At 46.0% G+C, this 19,121-nt stretch overlaps 1 protein-coding gene across 1 annotated transcript in view; it reads left to right on the forward strand.

Annotated features, from left to right (window-relative positions):
• Positions 1 to 19,121, forward strand: part of Acoxl (acyl-CoA oxidase like) — a 270,827-nt gene that overhangs the window by 94,655 nt on the left and 157,051 nt on the right. Inside the window, 1 exon segment of the mRNA XM_036185521.1 lies at positions 14,729 to 14,845. Coding sequence (XP_036041414.1) covers positions 14,729 to 14,845 — 117 coding nt within the window.

The following is a 19,121-nucleotide window of genomic DNA, read 5'->3' on the forward strand; positions in this document are numbered from 1 at the left end:
ATTATATATATATATATATACACACACACACATTTGAAGCCCTAGTCTAATTATTACAACAAATGTAAAAAAAAAAGCATAATTCAATTAAAAAGTAGAGCTTGACAGGGACCAAAAGCCATCAAACTCTACGCTGTCTGCTCACTTCAAGCATGACAGTTTAGACAGTTTGTATTTTACAGAGCTAAAGAGAGCAGGAGTTGCTGCATTAATTTCATATGAAGTCGGCTTCAGAACAAAGATGCTCACCACAGATAAGGAGAGATGGTCGGTTACAAGAAGTGTCAGTCCAGGAGGGAAACACAGCCATCCTGCACATGTGTGCAAAACACAAGACACTGTGATATGAACAACAAGAACTGAAAAGAAAATGAGACCAACCCACAGTTTCAATTAGGAAATGTCAACATCCGTTTCTAACAACCGATAGACCGACTGCATAGAATGCCTTGGGAGATGCAGAAGAGCTGGTAGTGCTACCAACTGGCAAGAACCAGTCCGCATTTACAGAGGACTCCTCTCAGCAAACAGAGTACATATCCTTTTCAGATACCCACCCAGATCTTCCAAAACAGACGCTAGCCACAGAAGAAACTGCAACAGTTTCTCAGTCGAAGTCAGCGCCAGGCATGGTGGCTGACACCCGCTGTTCCAGCACTCAGGAGTCTCTCTCCACAGATTCAAACTAATAATCCATAAGAGGGAAATTCCCCAATACTCACAAACCCATAATAAAAGAGGAACTCAGAAGCAAAATTTTAAAAATATGTAAATATCACATCAGATTTTGTGCGAAGTAGCTATAGAGTGCTGAGAAATTAGTGACATCAAATGCATATATTGATATGTTATCTAGATATTAATATATCGAATACAATATATTAACATATCTAATATATATTAGGAAAACCCAAGCTACTATTCCAAGAACCTAGAAAAAGAACAGAATAGACTGAAAAGAAGCAGAGAATAAAATAATAAGGACAGAGCAGAAATCACTGGGATGAGACAGCAGAGCTATAGAAAACACTGAAGAGCAAAGAGCTGGCTATTTGAAAGAATAAAATCCACAAGTTTCTAGCAAACTGTCAAAAAAGAAAGGAAACATACATTACTGACATCAGAAACAGTCTGGGGCTCTTTCTACTTGAAGTGAAATGGGCCAGTTCCTCAAAAGTCTCAAAATACTGTAGCTTATCCACTGTGTATGGAACTTGGAAAAACCACATAGCCAGTAATGAGTTGAATTTGTCATTTAAAGACTTCTGAGCAGGTCAAATGTGATGGTGCCTGCCTGGATCCCATGCTTGCAAGGCAGAGGCAAGAGGGCAGGAATTCAAGGTTAGCTTTGGGTACATAGTCAATTTGAGGCCAGGCTAGGCTACGTGAGATCCTGTCTCAAAAAAAAAAAAAAAAAAAAAAAAAAGCAAAGAAAATTCCTGAACCATTTCTAGCCTAAATAATGTCACTGTACTACTAAGCACTTAAAGTAGGATATACAACAATTTTTTACATAATTCCTCTAGAAAGAACAGTGGAAGGAAGGAGCATGTTTCAGTTCTTGTATGGAAACCATAATATTCTGGTTTCCCAAACAGATAGAGACAATAAAAAGAAATCATACAACAGTATCGCTCATGAATGTAGACACAGGAGTCTAATGAAAACTAAGTGTTAGACTTTGGCAAAATAACAATTACTCATGGTGACCAAGTAGGCTTTATTACAGGGATCCAAGCTTGCTTAATATTCAAAATTCAATATAATCTACCCTATTAGATTCACATAAAGAAGAAAAATAACATAGTTACATCATCTGGTACAGAAAAGCATTTAAACTTTGATACATCTTAATGACTAAGAACTCTCACTTAGAGTTCTGTTTGGTGGCACAGACCTGCAATCCTAGCTCCTTGGGAAGCTGTGGCAGAAAGATCTTAAGTTCAAGGCTTACGTAGGCTACAGAGTGGGTTTAAGTCTCAGCTATAATTGTGACTCCCCATCAGTCACCAGGTAACATAAGGAGGCCCTGACTCAAATACAAAATTAAAAATGTGCTGGGAATATAACCCAGAGGCAGCAGAGTGTTTACCGAGAATGTGTGAAGCCCAAGGTTCAGTCCCCAGGACCACAAAACAAGAAGTCAACAGCTAGGGGCCTCTCATCGAAATAAGAACAGAGGGGCTAGAGATGGGCAGGGTAAAAGAGCAGAGGATCCAGGTTCAGTTCTCAGCACCCATGTGGTTGTTCAGCACAGTCTGTCACTCCAGTGCAGGGGTATTCAGTGCCTTCTGGCCTCTGCAGGCACCAGGCACACATACATACATGCAGGCAAACACTCACATACAATTAAAAAAAATTTTAAAAAGTAACTAAGAGTAGAGATGACTGTGACTAACTTGATAGAGAACACCCCCAAAGAGAAAAAGGAAAAGAAAAGGAAAAAGAAAAAGAAAAGAAAAAGAAAAAGTACAGTCCACATCATACTTAATGAAAGAAAGACTCATTCTCTAGGAGCAGGCATGGCAAGGATTTGTGACCCATTTCTCCATGTGAACATGGAGGTAGAAACTGTGGTCAGTTCAGTAGCGAAGAAAATAAAATAAAATGAGCATATAATTTGGACAGCAAGTAATGAAAAATTTTATATTCTTATGACAGGGCTGTGTAGAAAATGCTGAAATATCTACAGAGACATCTTGGAAGTGTAAATGACAGCTGAGACTGCCTGGGGTGGGCTACCAAGTTCACTGCTGAGGTACCCTACCTAATCTGAGGTCCTGTCTACAGGGAGACGTGTCTTCTCATCACACCGTCTCAGGAATATTGTAGCACACCTCAGCTACTCATGTGAGGATTAGATTCCCACTGGGAGTCAGGCTATCTTAAGATGTGAATTCAGCATGCTCAGGAGACACAAAAGTCACACGTGAAACCCATCTGTACTTTTGCACACTTGTAGTGAATATAAGGCTCCTGGGGCTAAAAAATGAACCATAGTATTAGTCATACATTGCTTAATTATGGGCACATTCTGAGAAGTGTGTGACTGGGTGATTTTATCACTGTTTTAACATTGTCTTTGGGGATTGCTGTCATACACAGAGATAGTCATTGACCAAAATGTCATTATGTGCCATAGGATTGCACAATTCCATAAAAACATAAGCACTAGATGGGCATTTAAGAAGGCGTCCCTGAGACCTGTGTTCTGAAAACACTATGAAACGAGACAAAGATGTAACTCAATAGAGAGCTGGCGTGTGTTTCTGGGTTGAGAGGCTGTGGCGTTTTAAGAGCCTCAGGACACCATCACCTTTAAAGCTGCAGATTAAGAGTGAAGGTGGAGATGCCAGCTATCCTTTATATCTCAGGCCACTATATTCTCATTGCCAAGAACAGTCCGAGGCCACTCTGAGGCACCGAGATAGGGATGTGTGCACTGTAAAGAGGAGTTCATGCTTGTCTATCACCCAGTGTTCAGCTTCAGTGATGGGTGCTGAGTGCCAGGGCTCAGCACTTGTCTCTGCCCCCCCCCCCCCCCACTACTCGCTATGTCCGGGAGACCAGAGTCTCTGGGGGCTGTTCCAGTTACTAGTGCACAGAGTCACTGCTGCACTGCCTGACTCCCAGTGGCAATCTCTTCCTCACCTGAGTAGCTGAGGTGCTGCAATATCCCTGAGACAGTGTGATGAGGGAAAGTGTCTCCCTGTAGATAGGCTCTCAAATGTAGACTACCTCAACAGTAGCCTACCCCAGGTCACTAGCTTACCCCAGGTCACTGGCCCACCCCAGGTCACTAGCCTACTCCCAGTCACTAGCCCACTCCAGGTCACTAGCCCCCCCCCCCCATCACTAGCCCGCTCCAGGCAGTCTAAGCTGTAATCTACCTTCTGCATTTTGTACCATTGTAGATTTGCTTTTCGTTCACTAGGATGCATTAAAAAAAAAAAAAAATCTCAAGGAAGCCCAGTCCTGATGCTAACATTAACCAAGTCTTGTCACTCCTAGATATTGCTAAAGTTGGCGTTCTGAAAAAGTAAATTCATTTCCTGTGTGTGGCAGCCAACTGAATGTCACCCAGGCTCCTCACTAAGGCTGGCTGATTGGCTCTGGGAAGAATCTGCTGCTCTCATGGCTTTGCCCACACCACCCTCAGGCTGTGTTTCGTACACCTTGTTTCAACCTGGAATTCAGGGGGGAAAACCATTGAGATTCCTGGTACATAAAGGGGGCAGCTTACATTAGTTTTCCTCCACATGGACACACACACACACACACACACACACACACACACACACATACACACACACACACCACACCACATACAGACACACCTCTCTTTTGTTAGTAGCCTTAGCATGCCTTCTTCCTTAACAATTTCGTTATCTTTAATTGAATGTTGAGAAACAGACTTTCTCCTTTGCCTTAAAGGTCTTCTTATAGAAGCTTTAGTGAGACAGAATAAAGAAAGAATAACTTTTGGGGAAATTTTATAAGCACTCTCATAGTCAGGGATGAGTAGACTGACAGATTATCTTGAAGAGGGTGGTTTGAGTGTGATGGTGGCCCCTGCTGTTCCTTGGACACCTGCTATGTCAGGCATGTAGCTACATCTCACTTGGTTCTGGCTGTCACTCTAAGCCCATTGACAGTCGAGGAACCTGAGGCTCACAGACCTCCTGAACAAGACAACCCACTCACAGGTGGCAGCATCCACATCTCCGTGCAAGCCAGGTGTGCATGGTCCCAAGCCAGGTGTGCATAGTCTTAAGCCAGGTGTGCATAGTCTTAAGCCAGGTGTGCATGGTCCCAAGCCAGGTGTGCATGGTCCCAAGCCAGGTGTGCATGGTCTCAAGCCAGGTGTGCATAGTCTTAAGCCAGGTGTGCATAGTCTTAAGCCAGGTGTGCATGGTCCCAAGCCAGGTGTGCATGGTCCCAAGCCAGGTGTGCATGGTCTCAAGCCAGGTGTGCATGGTCCCAAGTCAGGTGTGCATAGTCTTAAGCCAGGTGTGCATGGTCCCAAGCCAGGTGTGTGTGGTCCCAAGCCAGGTGTGCATGGTCTCAAGCCAGGTGTGCCTGGTCTCAAGCCATGTGTGTGTGGTCTCAAGCCAGGTGTGCATGGTCTCAAGCCATATGTGTGTGGTCTCAAGCCAGGTGTGCATGGTCTCAAGCCATATGTGTGTGGTCTCAAGCCAGGTGTGCATGGTCCCAAGCCATGTGTGTGTGGTCCCAAGCCAGGTGTGCATGGTCTCAAGCCAGGTGTGCATGGTCCCAAGTCAGGTGTGCATAGTCTTAAGCCAGGTGTGCATGGTCCCAAGCCATGTGTGTGTGGTCCCAAGCCAGGTGTGCATGGTCCCAAGTCAGGTGTGCATGGTCCCAAGTCAGGTGTGCATGGTCCCAAGCCAGGTGTGCATGGTCTCAAGCCGTGTGTGTGTGGTCCCAAGCCAGGTGTGCATGGTCTCAAGCCGTGTGTGTGTGGTCCCAAGCCAGGTGTGCATGGTCTCAAGCCAGGTGTGCGTGGTCCCAAGTCAGGTGTGCATGGTCTCAAGCCATGTGTGTGTGGTCCCAAGCCAGGTGTGCATGGTCTCAAGCCTGAGCTTTCACCTGCATGTCTTTTGCCTTCTTCCCCAACCCCCAGTGATATAAATTGGGATGTGATGGCTCAGTCCCAGATGGCCTCTCCCAGGCACCAGGAGGTACCAGAATAGCCCAGGAACATACTGAGCAGAGATGAAACCATGTTCCTCGCTGTTTGTCTTCAAGAGGTTTCTTTGATCCATAATGTGACAGGTCAGATCTACTCTTATTTAAATAGTTGAACCCTCAAAGAAGAACTGGGACTTGGTCAGTCTGTGATGCAAGGTGAGCCTACTTTTGGTCCTTTCCATCAGGTGGTGATGTTGGGCAGAAAGAATCTATTCAGCAAAAATACAGGGACAGTGTGGTGGGTCCACTTACTATGCCTTCCCTCTGGCCTGGAGGGCATCTGGGTTCCCCAGGTCACTTGTAGGAAAAAGTGGCTTGTTTCATCACTCCAGACTCTTGTAGGAAGCTCCATTCTGTGCTGCTGCTCCATTCAGGAGGGCCCAAAGGCCTTTACTGTGGAATGTGTAGTAGAGTCTCCCCATGTTTACAACGGTCTTCACTGTCTCAGAGAGCAGAGCCTTGGGCCCTGCTAGACAGTGACCACAACTCAGATCCATGTGCTGCCTGTTGGATAGAACCTTTGCATTTCTAGCTCTTTGGTCTGGTGTGATCAGTGAGAAAGGGAGATGGGGAGAAGGGTGGCAATGACTCATTCCCAAAGAGCTGCATGCTCACAGTGAGACGTAGGCTCCAGCATCTATTTGTAGGCTTGGGCCACTGTCCTTATTTGTCATGTAGACTTTCCAACACTGGCATCAAAGCAATAAACTAACATTTCTTTCTGTGTATTCTTACCCAATATCCTATGTTTAAAATGTGTCATTTTCTTAATCTCACACTGGAAGAAGAGCTGTGTGTCTAACATCTGCCTTTGACCTTGAGATGTCTTGGGGTGCAAGGTCAGAATGCAAGATGTTTCACAGGCATCTCCAGAGCCAGAAAGGAGATCAAAACCCTCCTCTGGCACTATCAAGATGTTTGGAGACACATATGTTATTTCTAGAGTGTTTACAAGATTAGTATTTTGAAAGCTTTCTTGGGAGCAGTTTCCATACTTAATCACAGTCAAGAATGTGTGTGTGTGTGTGTGTGTGTGTGTGTGTGTGTGTGTGTGTGTGTGTGTGTGTGTGTGTGTGTGTACATCACCCATGCATGTGCATGTATAGGCCAGAGGTCATCCTCTTAACCCTTTTCACATTGTTGTTGTTATTATTACTATTATTTGAACTAAGATCTCTCACTGAACTTGGAGCTTACCATTTTGGCTGAAGTCCAGGATCTGCCTGACTCCTTCCAACTCCCAGAGGTTATATTTGTCCAACTTTGACTTGGGTAAAATCCAAACTCAGGTGCTCATGCCTACAAAGCAAGTACTTTATCCCTTGAGCTGTCTCCTCAGCCCAAGTCCCCTGTGAAAGCAATGTTTATCGAAGGCACACATAGTCCTGTAAGACACACACTTCTTCTATCTGTAGATGGATGGACAATTGTCCAGTTGAAGAATGACAGCTAAAATGTGGTAGATCTAACATGCTGAGTAAGATGTTCAGTGCAGATTGCTCTAAGTCCAAAGAGAAAACCATTAGGCATTCAGCTTTAAACAAAAAGAATATTAGGGAAGCCAGCCGCTTTGATGCCAAGCTTGACCCCACAGGGTTGAGTGTGGCAAGGCTGAAAGCTGGGAAATGGAGTGTTGATGCCCACATATCGTTTGATAATAAGAAGCCAGGTTTTCTATAGTTGGACTCTAGTCTTCTGGGTCCCATACATGCTTGTGTAGCCATCCCCCAGATACTCCACACAAACAACTAAGGAAATATAAGTGTGGATGATTAGCTAGCCTCAAGGTTTCCGTCCATCATGGCAAGGAGGGCCCAAAGGCCTTTACTGTGGAATGTGTAGTAGAATCTCCCCACGTTTACAAAGGAGACAATGCTGGAACCAGGAGCCTTCTGCAATCTTCAAGTGTCCACCCTTAGTGACCTGCTTCTGCCAGCCAGGCTCTATTTCTTAAGGGCCCATGTCACCCCAAAATAATGCTACTAGCTGGAGGGCGAATGTTGAAACATGAGCTCATGGGGACATTTTAGATTCACACAAGGCTATGATAGTGGCCTTAAAATGTTTTGCTTTGATTCTGGGGAGATGGTTCAGTGGGTGAAGTGTCTGATATGCAAGCATGAGGAGCTGAGTTCAGATCCCCAGAAGCCACCTAAAGCCAGCCATGGTGGCATATGTCTGTAACTCCAGGTCTGGGGCCATGGAATTAGGCAGAGCCCAGGGGCTTGCTGGCTGTGAAGCCTGAGCAGAGCATTAAGCTCTGGTTAAGTGAGAGACCCTGCTCTAAACAATAGAGGACAGACACCTGATGTCAACCACATGCATACACATAGACAAGTATACTCATCCATATATGTGTGCTGCACATATGCACACACTGCATGCAGATTTGTGCATATGTGCATGCATAAACACACACACAAACATATACACACACTGATTTGTACACACAGTTACACTCTTAGTTCTACATATCTAGGAGTGTCCCCTGAAAGAGGAGAAACAGAAAGGGTTGGGCTGAGGGCTCTCTGAGAGGTTGAGGTATCTCTATGAAGTGATAGGGGAATGGGATGTAGGTGTCCCACTGAGGGCACTAACCAGTTCCCTTGACTGTAGCCTAAAATTGAATTATTAATAAATCCCTGTGGCCATGGATATGTGTCTGGGGCCCAGCTTCTGTCTGCAGAGGTCAGCACCACGACACTGAAGGAGGTGAGTTTTTCTCTCCTTCCTTCTGGCTGAGGGGATGCCTGTGAACTAGCTTGCACCCTAGCTTGTACCCCAAGATGTCTCAGGGTCAAGGACAGAGGCTCAGCCACACAAGCTTTTCTCCTTCCAGGGTGACTGGATGTCATTCACAGAAGACTGACGCAATGATGCTTCGGAGCAGGAAACATGGGAAGCAATTATCTTTTTAGTAGGTCACTGGCCTCCTTTGGGAGAAGAGACCAGAGGGAGAGCAGGGAAGGCAGGCAGCATGGTCCCCCTGGAGGCTGCGCCTGCAGTAGCTGCCTTGGTGATTAATAACCGTGTCACTTTCCGAGAATGTTGCTTTAAGCAGCCGTGTTCAAAATTGAATGGGGATGAAATACAACAACCCAAAATAAATGTTTCCTCTATTCCTTCGTTGTTGCTGGAGTCCAGAAATAGCTTTTCAGATCTATAATTTTAAAAGGCATCATTCACAGCACTCTTTGAGCCCTGGCTTGATTTTCACATGGATACCATTGTGTATATATACACTGCTTTTGGTTTTATAAAGATCATGAGAAAGCTAAGTGATTTGGGTTCTTTTCCTTTGGAGGGAGCACTGCAATAAAAATTGTGTTTACAGAGAAAAATATACCCTTTACATGTGTTTTTAACAAAAAATAGTAACTTAGTGGAGGAAAAGACAGGAAGAATATTGTGTCCATATAGATCATATTTTGGAACAATAAAAATGTCTGGCAGGCAGTAATTGCTGGCCAGCTGCAGGGATTACAGCCCAGTAAGCTGTGTTCAGGGCATCAAGCCAGGATGCTGGCAACCAGGGAAGGAGCCTTCAGTGTGCCCAACTACATCCTGAGATCATAAACCAGAGGGTGACTTCAGAATGGCAGGACAAGTTTACCACATGGCCATGCCTTCTATAGCCCAGAGCCTTGATGTTCCTTCTCTCTGCTGCTTCTCCTGTAGCCAGGCAACCAGCTTGGGGCAAATAGTGACAGTCCTAGGGCTGACCTCTATTGGCATCTCTGAGCAGAAGAGTTGTTAATCTTTAGTGTTACATTCCCATTTCTAAAATCAGATAAAACTTCTGATAGGTAAGAAGCCAATGGAGACTCTGGTTCAGTGCTTTGGAGACTGTCAGCATCCAAGGCCAGAGGGAAGGAGAGGGTGTGCCCCCACTTTTTGCTCATCTACTGATTTCTTTCTGCTCACCTATAAGCAAGCCAGGGTAGGGCTTTTGGCATTACAGGGGCTTGATTCCTTTCTCCTGCTTTCTCTTTCTCATTAATTTCTGTCCTGTACACTGCTTCTATCCGTGCTACATTGTCAAAGCTATTTCTTTGTCATAATGGCTATGAATAAGCAAACATTTCAGGAAAAAGTGGGGGTGGCAGGTAGGAATCTGGAGTATAGTTGCTGTGATAGAGGGTGTGCCCTCCTTCCTTTCTTCTCTCTCTCTTCTTTCTTTCTTTCTTTCTTTCTTTCTTTCTTTCTTTCTTTCTTGCTTTCTTGCTTTCCTTGCTTTCCCTCTCTCCCTCTTCCTTCCTTCCTTCCTTCCTTCCTTCCTTCCTTCCTTCCTCTCTCTCTGTCTCTTTCTTTCTTTCTTTCTTTCTTTCTTTCTTTCTTTCTTTCTTTCTTTCTTGCTTGCTTGCTTTCTTGCTTTCTTTCTTGCTTTCCTTGCTTTCCCTCTCTCCCTCTTCCTTCCTTCCTTCCTTCCTTCCTTCCTTCCTTCCTCCCTCCCTCCCTCCCTCCCTCCCTCCCTCCCTTTCTCTCTCTCTCTCTCTCTCTCTCTCTCTTTCTCTCTCTCTCTCTCTCTTTCCTGAGAGCCTTTGTTCCAGGCCAGGATGGGTCACATGAAAATGTGCTGATGGCAGAGACTGTGAACATGTAGGTTGTTCTGGCTTTCAGATATGTGTAGGCCAACAGATCAGGAAGACCTTCATCTTTAGGTAGTTCATTATTCACAGTGCCCTAGAAAAAAAGAGGTGTCCACTCACCAGGGAAACACTGGTGTCAGTGAGGAGGTGGAGGATGCCAAAGGAAAGAATGGGCCATGCAGGTAAGCAGGCTAACTGGGTTAAGCAGACTAGGATTGACTAGTTGGATACTAGGGCTCTGATATCTTGGGGTTCTCCTCAGTTGTCTGACACCTGGCCCTGGGTGTCACCTGGGGTGACTCGTGCTGGGTATCAGTGGCCTACATTGTAATAGCCTTATGAAGGAGGTATTTGGGGCTTCTGGATTTGTTAGCATACATTTGGATGATGCAGTCATGGGGACATCATTTGCTATCTTTAGGAATGAGCTCATTCCTGGGAGGTGGGGCTCACACTCTAGGATCAGCTCTGGGTGGAGAAGCATCAGCTGCTGTCAGTTAGTACAGACTGAAAGAGAGAGACAGTGGCACTGGGGAGACCACAGAGGGGATACTAAAGGCATTCTAAGGAGAAGCCACATTGCTTTGGTTGGTTTGGTTCTGTTTATGTGTTTGAGAGGGAGAAGAATCAGAAAAGTCTCAGTGTGAGGAGAGAATTGGTGGCTGAGCCTCCACAATTGAGTCCAGTTAGGTATATGACAGTTGGGCTTGAGCCTGGTGGAGGCAGTGAGCCCTGTGTGGACAGAGGCCCCAGATGGGGAGAGTGTGAAGCATCCTTGAAGCAAAACCCAAGTGGACTCCTAGACACCAGGCAGAAGCATTTGGATTAGATTCCCAACCATCTGGCTACTATATTTAAAACGCCCGTAGAATGCCTGTGTGTGACTATGTGTCACAAAAACTAATTAACAGGTTAGGAGGTGGTGATAAATTATTGTGGCTGAAGAAAAGAAACCCACAATAGTGGGTGTGGTCATTTGAATGAAAATGGCTCCTATAGGCTCATAGGGTGTAGCACCATTTGAAAGGATTGGGGTGGGTGGCCTTGTGGGAGTAGTCGTGGCCTTGTGGGAGGAAGTGTGGCCTTGTGGGAGGAAGTGTGTCACTAGAGGTGGACTTTGATGTTTCAGAAGCTCAAGCCAGGCCCAGTGGCTCACTCTCTTCCTGCTGCCTGCTGAGATGTAGACACTGTCTGTTAACTGTAGCACCATGTCAGCCTGTGTGTGGCCATGCTTCTTGTCAGGATGATAATGGACTAAGCCTCTGAATGTAAGACAGCCCTAATTAAATGTTTTCTTTTATAAGAGTTGCCATGGTCATGGTGTCTCTTCATAGCCATAGAACACTGACTAAGACAATGGGGCTAGAAAACCAGTGCCTCCTGAGCCATTAGCTAAACCTAGTGAGTGGGTGGAGCTCTGGAAGCTTAGAGGGCAGAGATAACTATGCCCTGAGCAAGCAGTTTGGTGGCCCTAAGGCCCAGCATACCCCATGATGAGAGCAGACTCTGCAGATGCTGGATCACTCTATTTTACAAGGAAAGTTGGAAATGCATATATTCTTGAGAAATCTCTCAGGTTCATGAAATCATCTAGATTCCTGCAGTGGATTGGCCCATCTCCCTGTCACATGACAAGATATACTCTGAGGCTTGCTGTGTGGACTCCTGGTGGCCTCTCTGGCCTGCAACTATTACCAGAATTGAACTATGAGAGTCAAAGAGGAAACGGGACCATCACAAATTATGCCTACACTAGGAAATGGATTGTGTTAAGTTTTGTTTTCTGTTGCTGTGATAAAACACCTTGGGGTGGGGGAAGCAGCAGGGAGGAAGGGTTCACTTTAGCTCACAGTTGGAGCAGCAGTCCATCATGGTGGGGAAGGCAGGGCAGCAGGAGTGCCAGGAAGCTGGTCACACGGTTTTCTGCAGTACAGAAGAAGAAAGTGATACACACTTTGGCTTGCTTTCTCTGTCTCAGGCAGTCTAGGACCCCAGCCCATGGAATAGTGCCCATATTCAGGGTGGGTCTCCCCACCTCTGTAAATATAGTCAGAGAACCCTCTCAGGCTTGCCCAGAGGCTGTCTCTGGGGTGACTCTAGATCCTGTCAAGTTGACAATCACTGCTAACCGCCACACTGAATAGCATCCAAAACCTCCCCTGAGGTCTTGATCAGGCTACTCTGCCATGTTTACCTGCATTTCTTCATTTGAAAAACTCATTCATTCAATAGCGTGTATCTGCTGTGTGCTGGGCACCAAAACAAAGACTTGCATGAAGAAACAGAAACTTTGATAGAATGCCGTTTAAAATTGTGTGGTTATGATTTTTTTCAGCAAATCAAGAGTTAAAAGATGTTGTTATTGATCATTTCCTTTGCCATCTCTGTGTGAGTAAAGTGCCCTGAAATGATATTTTGGAAATCCATGATGAAATACTGGTGATTGACAGGGATGGAAGGCTGGGTCACCCTATCTGGGTCTTTTCTGTGATCTGGGCTGTGAGCTCCTTGTCTGGGACTTGACCTTGAACATGGTAGATGCCCAGAATCTAGGGTACCTGTGGCATAGGTCAGACACAGCTGTTTCCCAGAGGAGTGGGTTGTATATGTCCATGTCTAGTGTGGATAAAATTTTGGCTTTAGTAATTATAAATAAAGCTATACCATAATTTTAAAACCTAAAGTCCAAGAGAGTGGGGACAAATAGAACACTTTAAGTAGCTGCATGGGACCATTTATGCTGCTATGACAAAACTACAATACATGGGGTGCCTTAAACAGTGGACATTTATGTCTTGTGGTTCTGGAGGCTGGGATGCCAGGGTCCAAGGACTAGCAGGTTCAGTGTCTGCGAGCTTTGTCTTCCTGATCTGCCTTCTTGTGTGTCCTCACCTGACCTTCTTTCAACCCATGGAGCTGAAGGAGGGTTTGCTGGGCAAATCGGATTAGCACCCCACCCTATGACTTCATTCAACCTTAATTACGTCCTAAAAGCCCTATCTCCAAATAGTCACTTGGGAATTAGGGCTTCAACATATGAATTTTGTGGGGACACAATTCAGTTCATAGCAATAACCTAACATTATGACGACACCATTATTGAAAATGCAATTTCTTTTTCTTTCTGTTTTTGGCCTCATCATGACCCAGCCGAAGTTGAGAGGTCACCCTGCTGCTGTCCAACCTCTCATTTGAGACCACACCCTGCTGTGGTTGGGTGGAGATGGTGTGGAAGAAAGGGCATGGATCATGGGCAGGAGATGATAGTGTTCCTGGGACAACCATCTGGAGTGGTCAAACTGTGCCCTGGGATGTCTACTCACCCTGGGTAGCATCTGTCCCTGTGTATGCCTGGTTTTGTTTGCCTCATCCTCTCCCACCTGTGTGGCATAACCAGGTTGTGACTTCTAGATGCCCATGGTTCTCAACCTTCCAAGTGCTGCGGCCCTTTAATACAGTTCCTCACGTTGTGGTGACCCCAACCATGAAATTATTCTTGTTGGTACTTTATAACTGCAATCTTGCTACTGTTATGCATCAAAATGTAAATATCTGATATGCAGGATATCTGATCTATGACCCCCAAAGGTGCAAAACATAAAAACTTTGAAAAATTTGCTCTTAAGTGTATGGGTATCCTTGGCTCAATAGTGTCTACAACTACAAATGGGTTTGCTTATGTGTGTGTGTGTGTGTGTGTGTGTGTGTGTGTGTGTGTGTGTGTGTAAGCTCACGGCTATTTAAAAACAGAATGTCACCAACCCCAGAGTCAGAGCGTACTGACCTGCACCAGGGTTTGCCCATGGGTGTTGCTGCAAGGACAGTGCCAGGAATTGCTTTGAGGAAAGACATGAGCTGTATCTGCCTCTAACTGCCCTCCAGCCGCTGTAACAAGGCACAGGGCCTGCAGGATGTGGTGAACACTATTCCATGTGGGACTGCAGGGGGGCTTAGGAGGGCTGAGAGTAATGATCCACCTGTGAATCTGACAGGAGCATGGAGGCCACCGCCACCCTCCTTGTTGAGAATGTCCATTTGAAATATGTTCTAGGCTACGGCTCCTGTCCTATTAACTATGTCCCAAACCTAGTAAAGCTGAATAATTAATGATCACAGGGCACTTGAAGCTCTAAGATGTCATGTAAATGTTAAGGAGTACAAATTACTCTGCATAGTAGATAGCTCTGTTGCCTTACCCGGATCCTGAGGTGGGAAGGTTTGTTTCCAGGAAAGCTAAAAAGCTTTCTTTGGACTTTTCTCGGAAGGTTGGACTGTCTTAACTCACTGTCTTAACCACATTTTAGGAGGCTTGGGTTTCCATATCCTGCAGGATTTGAAACACCGATGGCTGGCTGCCACTTGCAGCTGTGAAAATGAAGTCACCTACTTACTGTGTTTTGGTAAAAGCTGTGTTTGTTCATTCTCTCTAGCCGAAGGCAGTTTGGGCCCAAGGGCAAAGAGGAGGTGAAGATCATCGAGCACCAGATGCAGACACTCCGGCTGATGTCTCACCTGGCCACAGCGCTGGCCCTGACCTTCACCAGCAGGTGAGCTGGCTCTGTGAATGCTTCTCCCCCCAGGGGGTGGGACACAGACACATTTTCTAACTGTGAGCAGGAACGGGCCTGTGGGGAGAACCTGATGCCCGAGCTCAAGGTGAAACCTCAAACTTGACTGAGTGTCCAGAAGAGTGGAATCCACCAAGAATTCAAGAAGACTTCAGTCAGTGCTTGTCTACAGATACTAACGCTAACAGATGTGGGCTGTAGAGATGGCTCAGCAGTTAAGAGCATGGCTGCTCTTCCAGAGGATCCAGGTTTGAGTCCCAGCACCCACATGGTAGCTTATAACCATCTATAACTCCAGTTTCAGGGGATCTAATGCCCTCTTCCAGCCTGCAAGGAACTTGCATGGTGCATAGACATGAATGTAGGCAAAACACTCAGTCACATAAAAAAATAAAATAAAATGAAATAAAAATAATGTAAAAAAAAAAACCAGAAAAAGTAACAGATTTGAACAGTTAAAATACCTCCAACTTCTGATAAAATTTCTAAGTGGACAATAAATCTCTGAACACTAGATCAAGGCATGTGTGTGTGTGTGTGTGTGTGTGTGTGTGTGTGTGTGTGTGTGCTGTGTGTGTGTTGGGGAAGGAGGCAGGGTGCTGAATGAAATATCGGAAATGGTACTATAACTGCACGTGCATGATCACCTTCACCACAGGCTTTTAAAATGTTTGTTTTAGATTTATTTATTTTGTAAGTGTCTTACCCGCATGTATGTTTGTGTACCATATGTGTGCCTGGTACCTGACAGGGACAAAGGAGGGTATCCTATACTGGAACTGGGGTTACAGATGCTCTGAACTATCTTATGGGTACTGGGACCAAACCTGGGCCTCCGAAAGAGCAGCAAGAGCCTTCTCTGCTGCCCTCGCCAGCAGCTTTAATAGAGGACAGATGCCTCCAGATGCTCCGTCTCGCAGCACTCGGGCAGAGCCTGGGCTGTGTGTTTTGTATCATTGTCACCTCTACATCTACAAGGACCACAGGACCCAGGAGGATGTGGGCTGGGAAGAGGGTGTCCAACTTTAGACCTTTCTCCTGTATTCTTTTTTCCCTAACATGCTAGTTCTGCTTCTCAGTAGGGTTGCCACAGTCGGCTTCTGGATAACTCACAGCCCCGCACTTGTGGGAAAATTTACACCCTGACGAGTGAGTGTGTGCTGGGATTTATAAGATGGTGATCATCAGAAAAACCCTGCCATGTCTGATGTGCTGCTGACCTGTGGGGTGCCACAGTCCTTGGGCCTATGGGGGGGTTATTCTCATAACACAGGTAGGGAGCAGAAGTCCAGGACTCCAGGGAGTACCAAGAATGAATTCTGTGGCAGGAAAAACAAGCTACCCGAGAAAAGTGTAAGCCACTCACTCCAACATCTGTGGCTTAAAAATTTTCTGAATTTTCCTTCCCAGGACTGGGGTGTCCTAGTGTGCTACTCTGTTGCTGTGATAAAACACTAACCAACAGCAAACTGGGGAGGAAAGGGTTCATCTGGATCCCACTTCTATATACTAATCCATCACTGAGGGAGGTCAGGGCAGACACTGTAGAGGAACACTGCTTACTGGTTTGCTCCCCCTGGCTTGCTCAGCATGCTTTCTCACAGAACCCTGGACCACCTGCCCAGGAGTTGACACTACCCACAGTAGGCTGAGTCCTCCCACATCAGCCATCAATCAAAAAAACGACCATAGATTTGCTTACAGGCCAATTCGATGAAGGTAATCCCTCTTTTCAGCTGACTCTACTTTTGTCAAGTTGACACAACCTAACCAGCACTCGGGATTAAACCTTAGGCCCCTGCACGTGCACTTGAGATTAGCCCTAGGCTGCTGCACACATTAAAACTAGTGCTATACTGTAGCAGGAATCTTAAATAGTGTATCATTTAGTAAGTTTGGGCAAATACAAACAGCTGTGTAGCAAACACTCCTATTGAGTATAAACCATTTTCATCACCCTGGGAAGCTTCCTGGGTTCTTTGAAGTTGAGCCCCGCTTCACCACCATAACTGAGACAACACACATTTTGGTTTCTATTCCTGTAGCTTGGTTTGGTTTGCTCCAGTAGAGAGAGGCCACTGTTCTGGCTTTGAGTTTCAAGGTGAGAAATGACAGGTGACTGACACTAATTAATACCAAGTCACAGAGCCATTTATTGTGTGACACGTGGGGTGCTGTGCTGTTGAACACATCACCAATCCAATTGCTCCAGGACCTTCTAAATTCTTGACTAATGCTTTTTTGTCGTGTGTGTGTGTGTGTGTGTGTGTGTGTGTGTGTGTGTGTGTGTGTGTGTGTGTGTAGGTCAGAGGTCAACCTCCGGGGCTTCCTTTCCTTCAGCTTCTAAGGAAGCAGCCAGTCCAGTTTGTTGTAGCATGGCCAAATCTGGACTGGCTTCCCCCTCTCCTCCCTTTTCATGTTCCTTCTCCACAAAGGTTATCAAACCTGGCTGCAGGATTTGTCTTCCAACATCTATGGATGCCTGCTGCTGTCAGCTGGCTTTGGATGTCAGGGGCTGGGTAACTTGAGGCTTAACTGGTGAAATACTCTGGGCGTTGAGTTCTACTCAAACAGGAGTGGGCCAGAACTTCGGGTACACAAGGCTGGAGTTAGTAAGCAGGAAACACAGGTCAGCTGGCTCTGCCTGTCCCCCGGCATCTGGTGATGAAATCACAAGTAGTCAGACTCCACAGCGGACAGGCGCAGCAGAGGTGAGGTGGGATGGGCTTTTCTTAGGTTATGTAACTTGACCCCATCATTTGCTACTTGGAATTCTGTCTCAAGTTCTCTGACTATGAAATAGTAATAATAAACCCGACTTAGGGGCTTTTTGTAAAGACCACATGGGTGAAGATTTGGATATGCTCAGAGTAAAGTACTGGATGCTCAACAATGTTGGTTGTTGTGGCCATTACCCATAAGATTCCTCAAACGTCACTTTTTTTTTTTTTTTGGCTTACCAAGACAGGGTTTCTCTGTAACTTTGTGCCTTTCCTGGAACTCGCTCTGTAGACCAGGCTGGCCTCGAACTCACAAAGATCCGCCTGCCTCTGCCTCCAGAGTGCTGGGATTAAATGCATGTGTGCATGCTGCTGCCGCCTCCTGGCTCTTTTTTTTTTTTTTTTTTTTTTAAATCCAAGTATCCATGTTTGTGTCAGTGTTAGTTGTGGTTATGGAGTCAACCTCATTGTACAACAACTGGAGAAAGAAAACGTGGTACATAGTCCACAAACCTTCTGTTCCCCCTTCCTGCCATCTGTATCTCCTGACAGTATGAGTTCCCACCCCTGTCATCTCACCTGACCCTCTTCAGTTCCACTCTCTTAACCATCCACTGCCAACCCAGACCTCCTCAAATTTACCACTGGCAGCCTCTGAAATGAAGTCTGAGTTCTTGCTGGGACCCTGGATATCTTCTGCTCTGGGCAAGCTCCAGCTCCTCTGTGTGGCCTCGGAGAGCCTTCTACCTGTCCAAGTCTCTCCTGGGTTGGGCTCTACCACTGGACCCCAAGCTCAGTCCTTGAGCTCACACTTCTCTATCAGACCCTCCTACAGGCTCACTGGATGTACCTGCAGCCCCTCCCTCACTCCTCCATCAGGTTCTCCTGCAGGCGCACTGGATGTACCTGCAGCCCCTGAGCTCACACTCCTCCATCAGGCTCTCCTGCAGGCACACTGGATGTACCTGCAGCCCCTGTCCCTCACTCCTCCATCAGGTTCTCCTGCAGGCGCACTGGATGTACCTGCAGCCCCTGAGCTCACACCCCTGCTTTTCTTCACTAGGACAGTCATCTTCTTAGACAAAGCTCTTCCAAGCCACTTCCTGGAATAAGGAATGGCCTAGTCCACTTTGTCATTGCACTGTTATTCTTGGTTGAGGACTTGACTTCTGTGAGCATAGAAGTTGTGGGTCCTTAACTTGGCGTCTTCCTATCTCCCAGTGCCTGACTCTGCATAGGTTAATTCAACTAAGGGGATGAAATTACCTTGTTCAATGACATCACATTTGGCCAAGGAGTTGGTTAGAGTTTTGCATCGAAACCATCCTGATAGTGTGTGGAGCAGGCATTTCATGTTATGAAGTTCAGAAGTTACTGGCCAGGGAAGCTGGTGACTGATACCTCCCTTTGGAACCATCTAGAGAGATTTGCGATGGAAAGAAATCTCCTCGCTTAGAAAGTAACTAACAACTTTTTAAAAATGCCCTTTGCAGTGTGCCAGCTCAAAGGATTGTTTGGGTCTGCCTCTTATTTAC

This window comes from Onychomys torridus, chromosome 4, assembly GCF_903995425.1.
Source record: "Onychomys torridus chromosome 4, mOncTor1.1, whole genome shotgun sequence".
Classification (NCBI taxonomy): domain Eukaryota; kingdom Metazoa; phylum Chordata; class Mammalia; order Rodentia; family Cricetidae; genus Onychomys; species Onychomys torridus.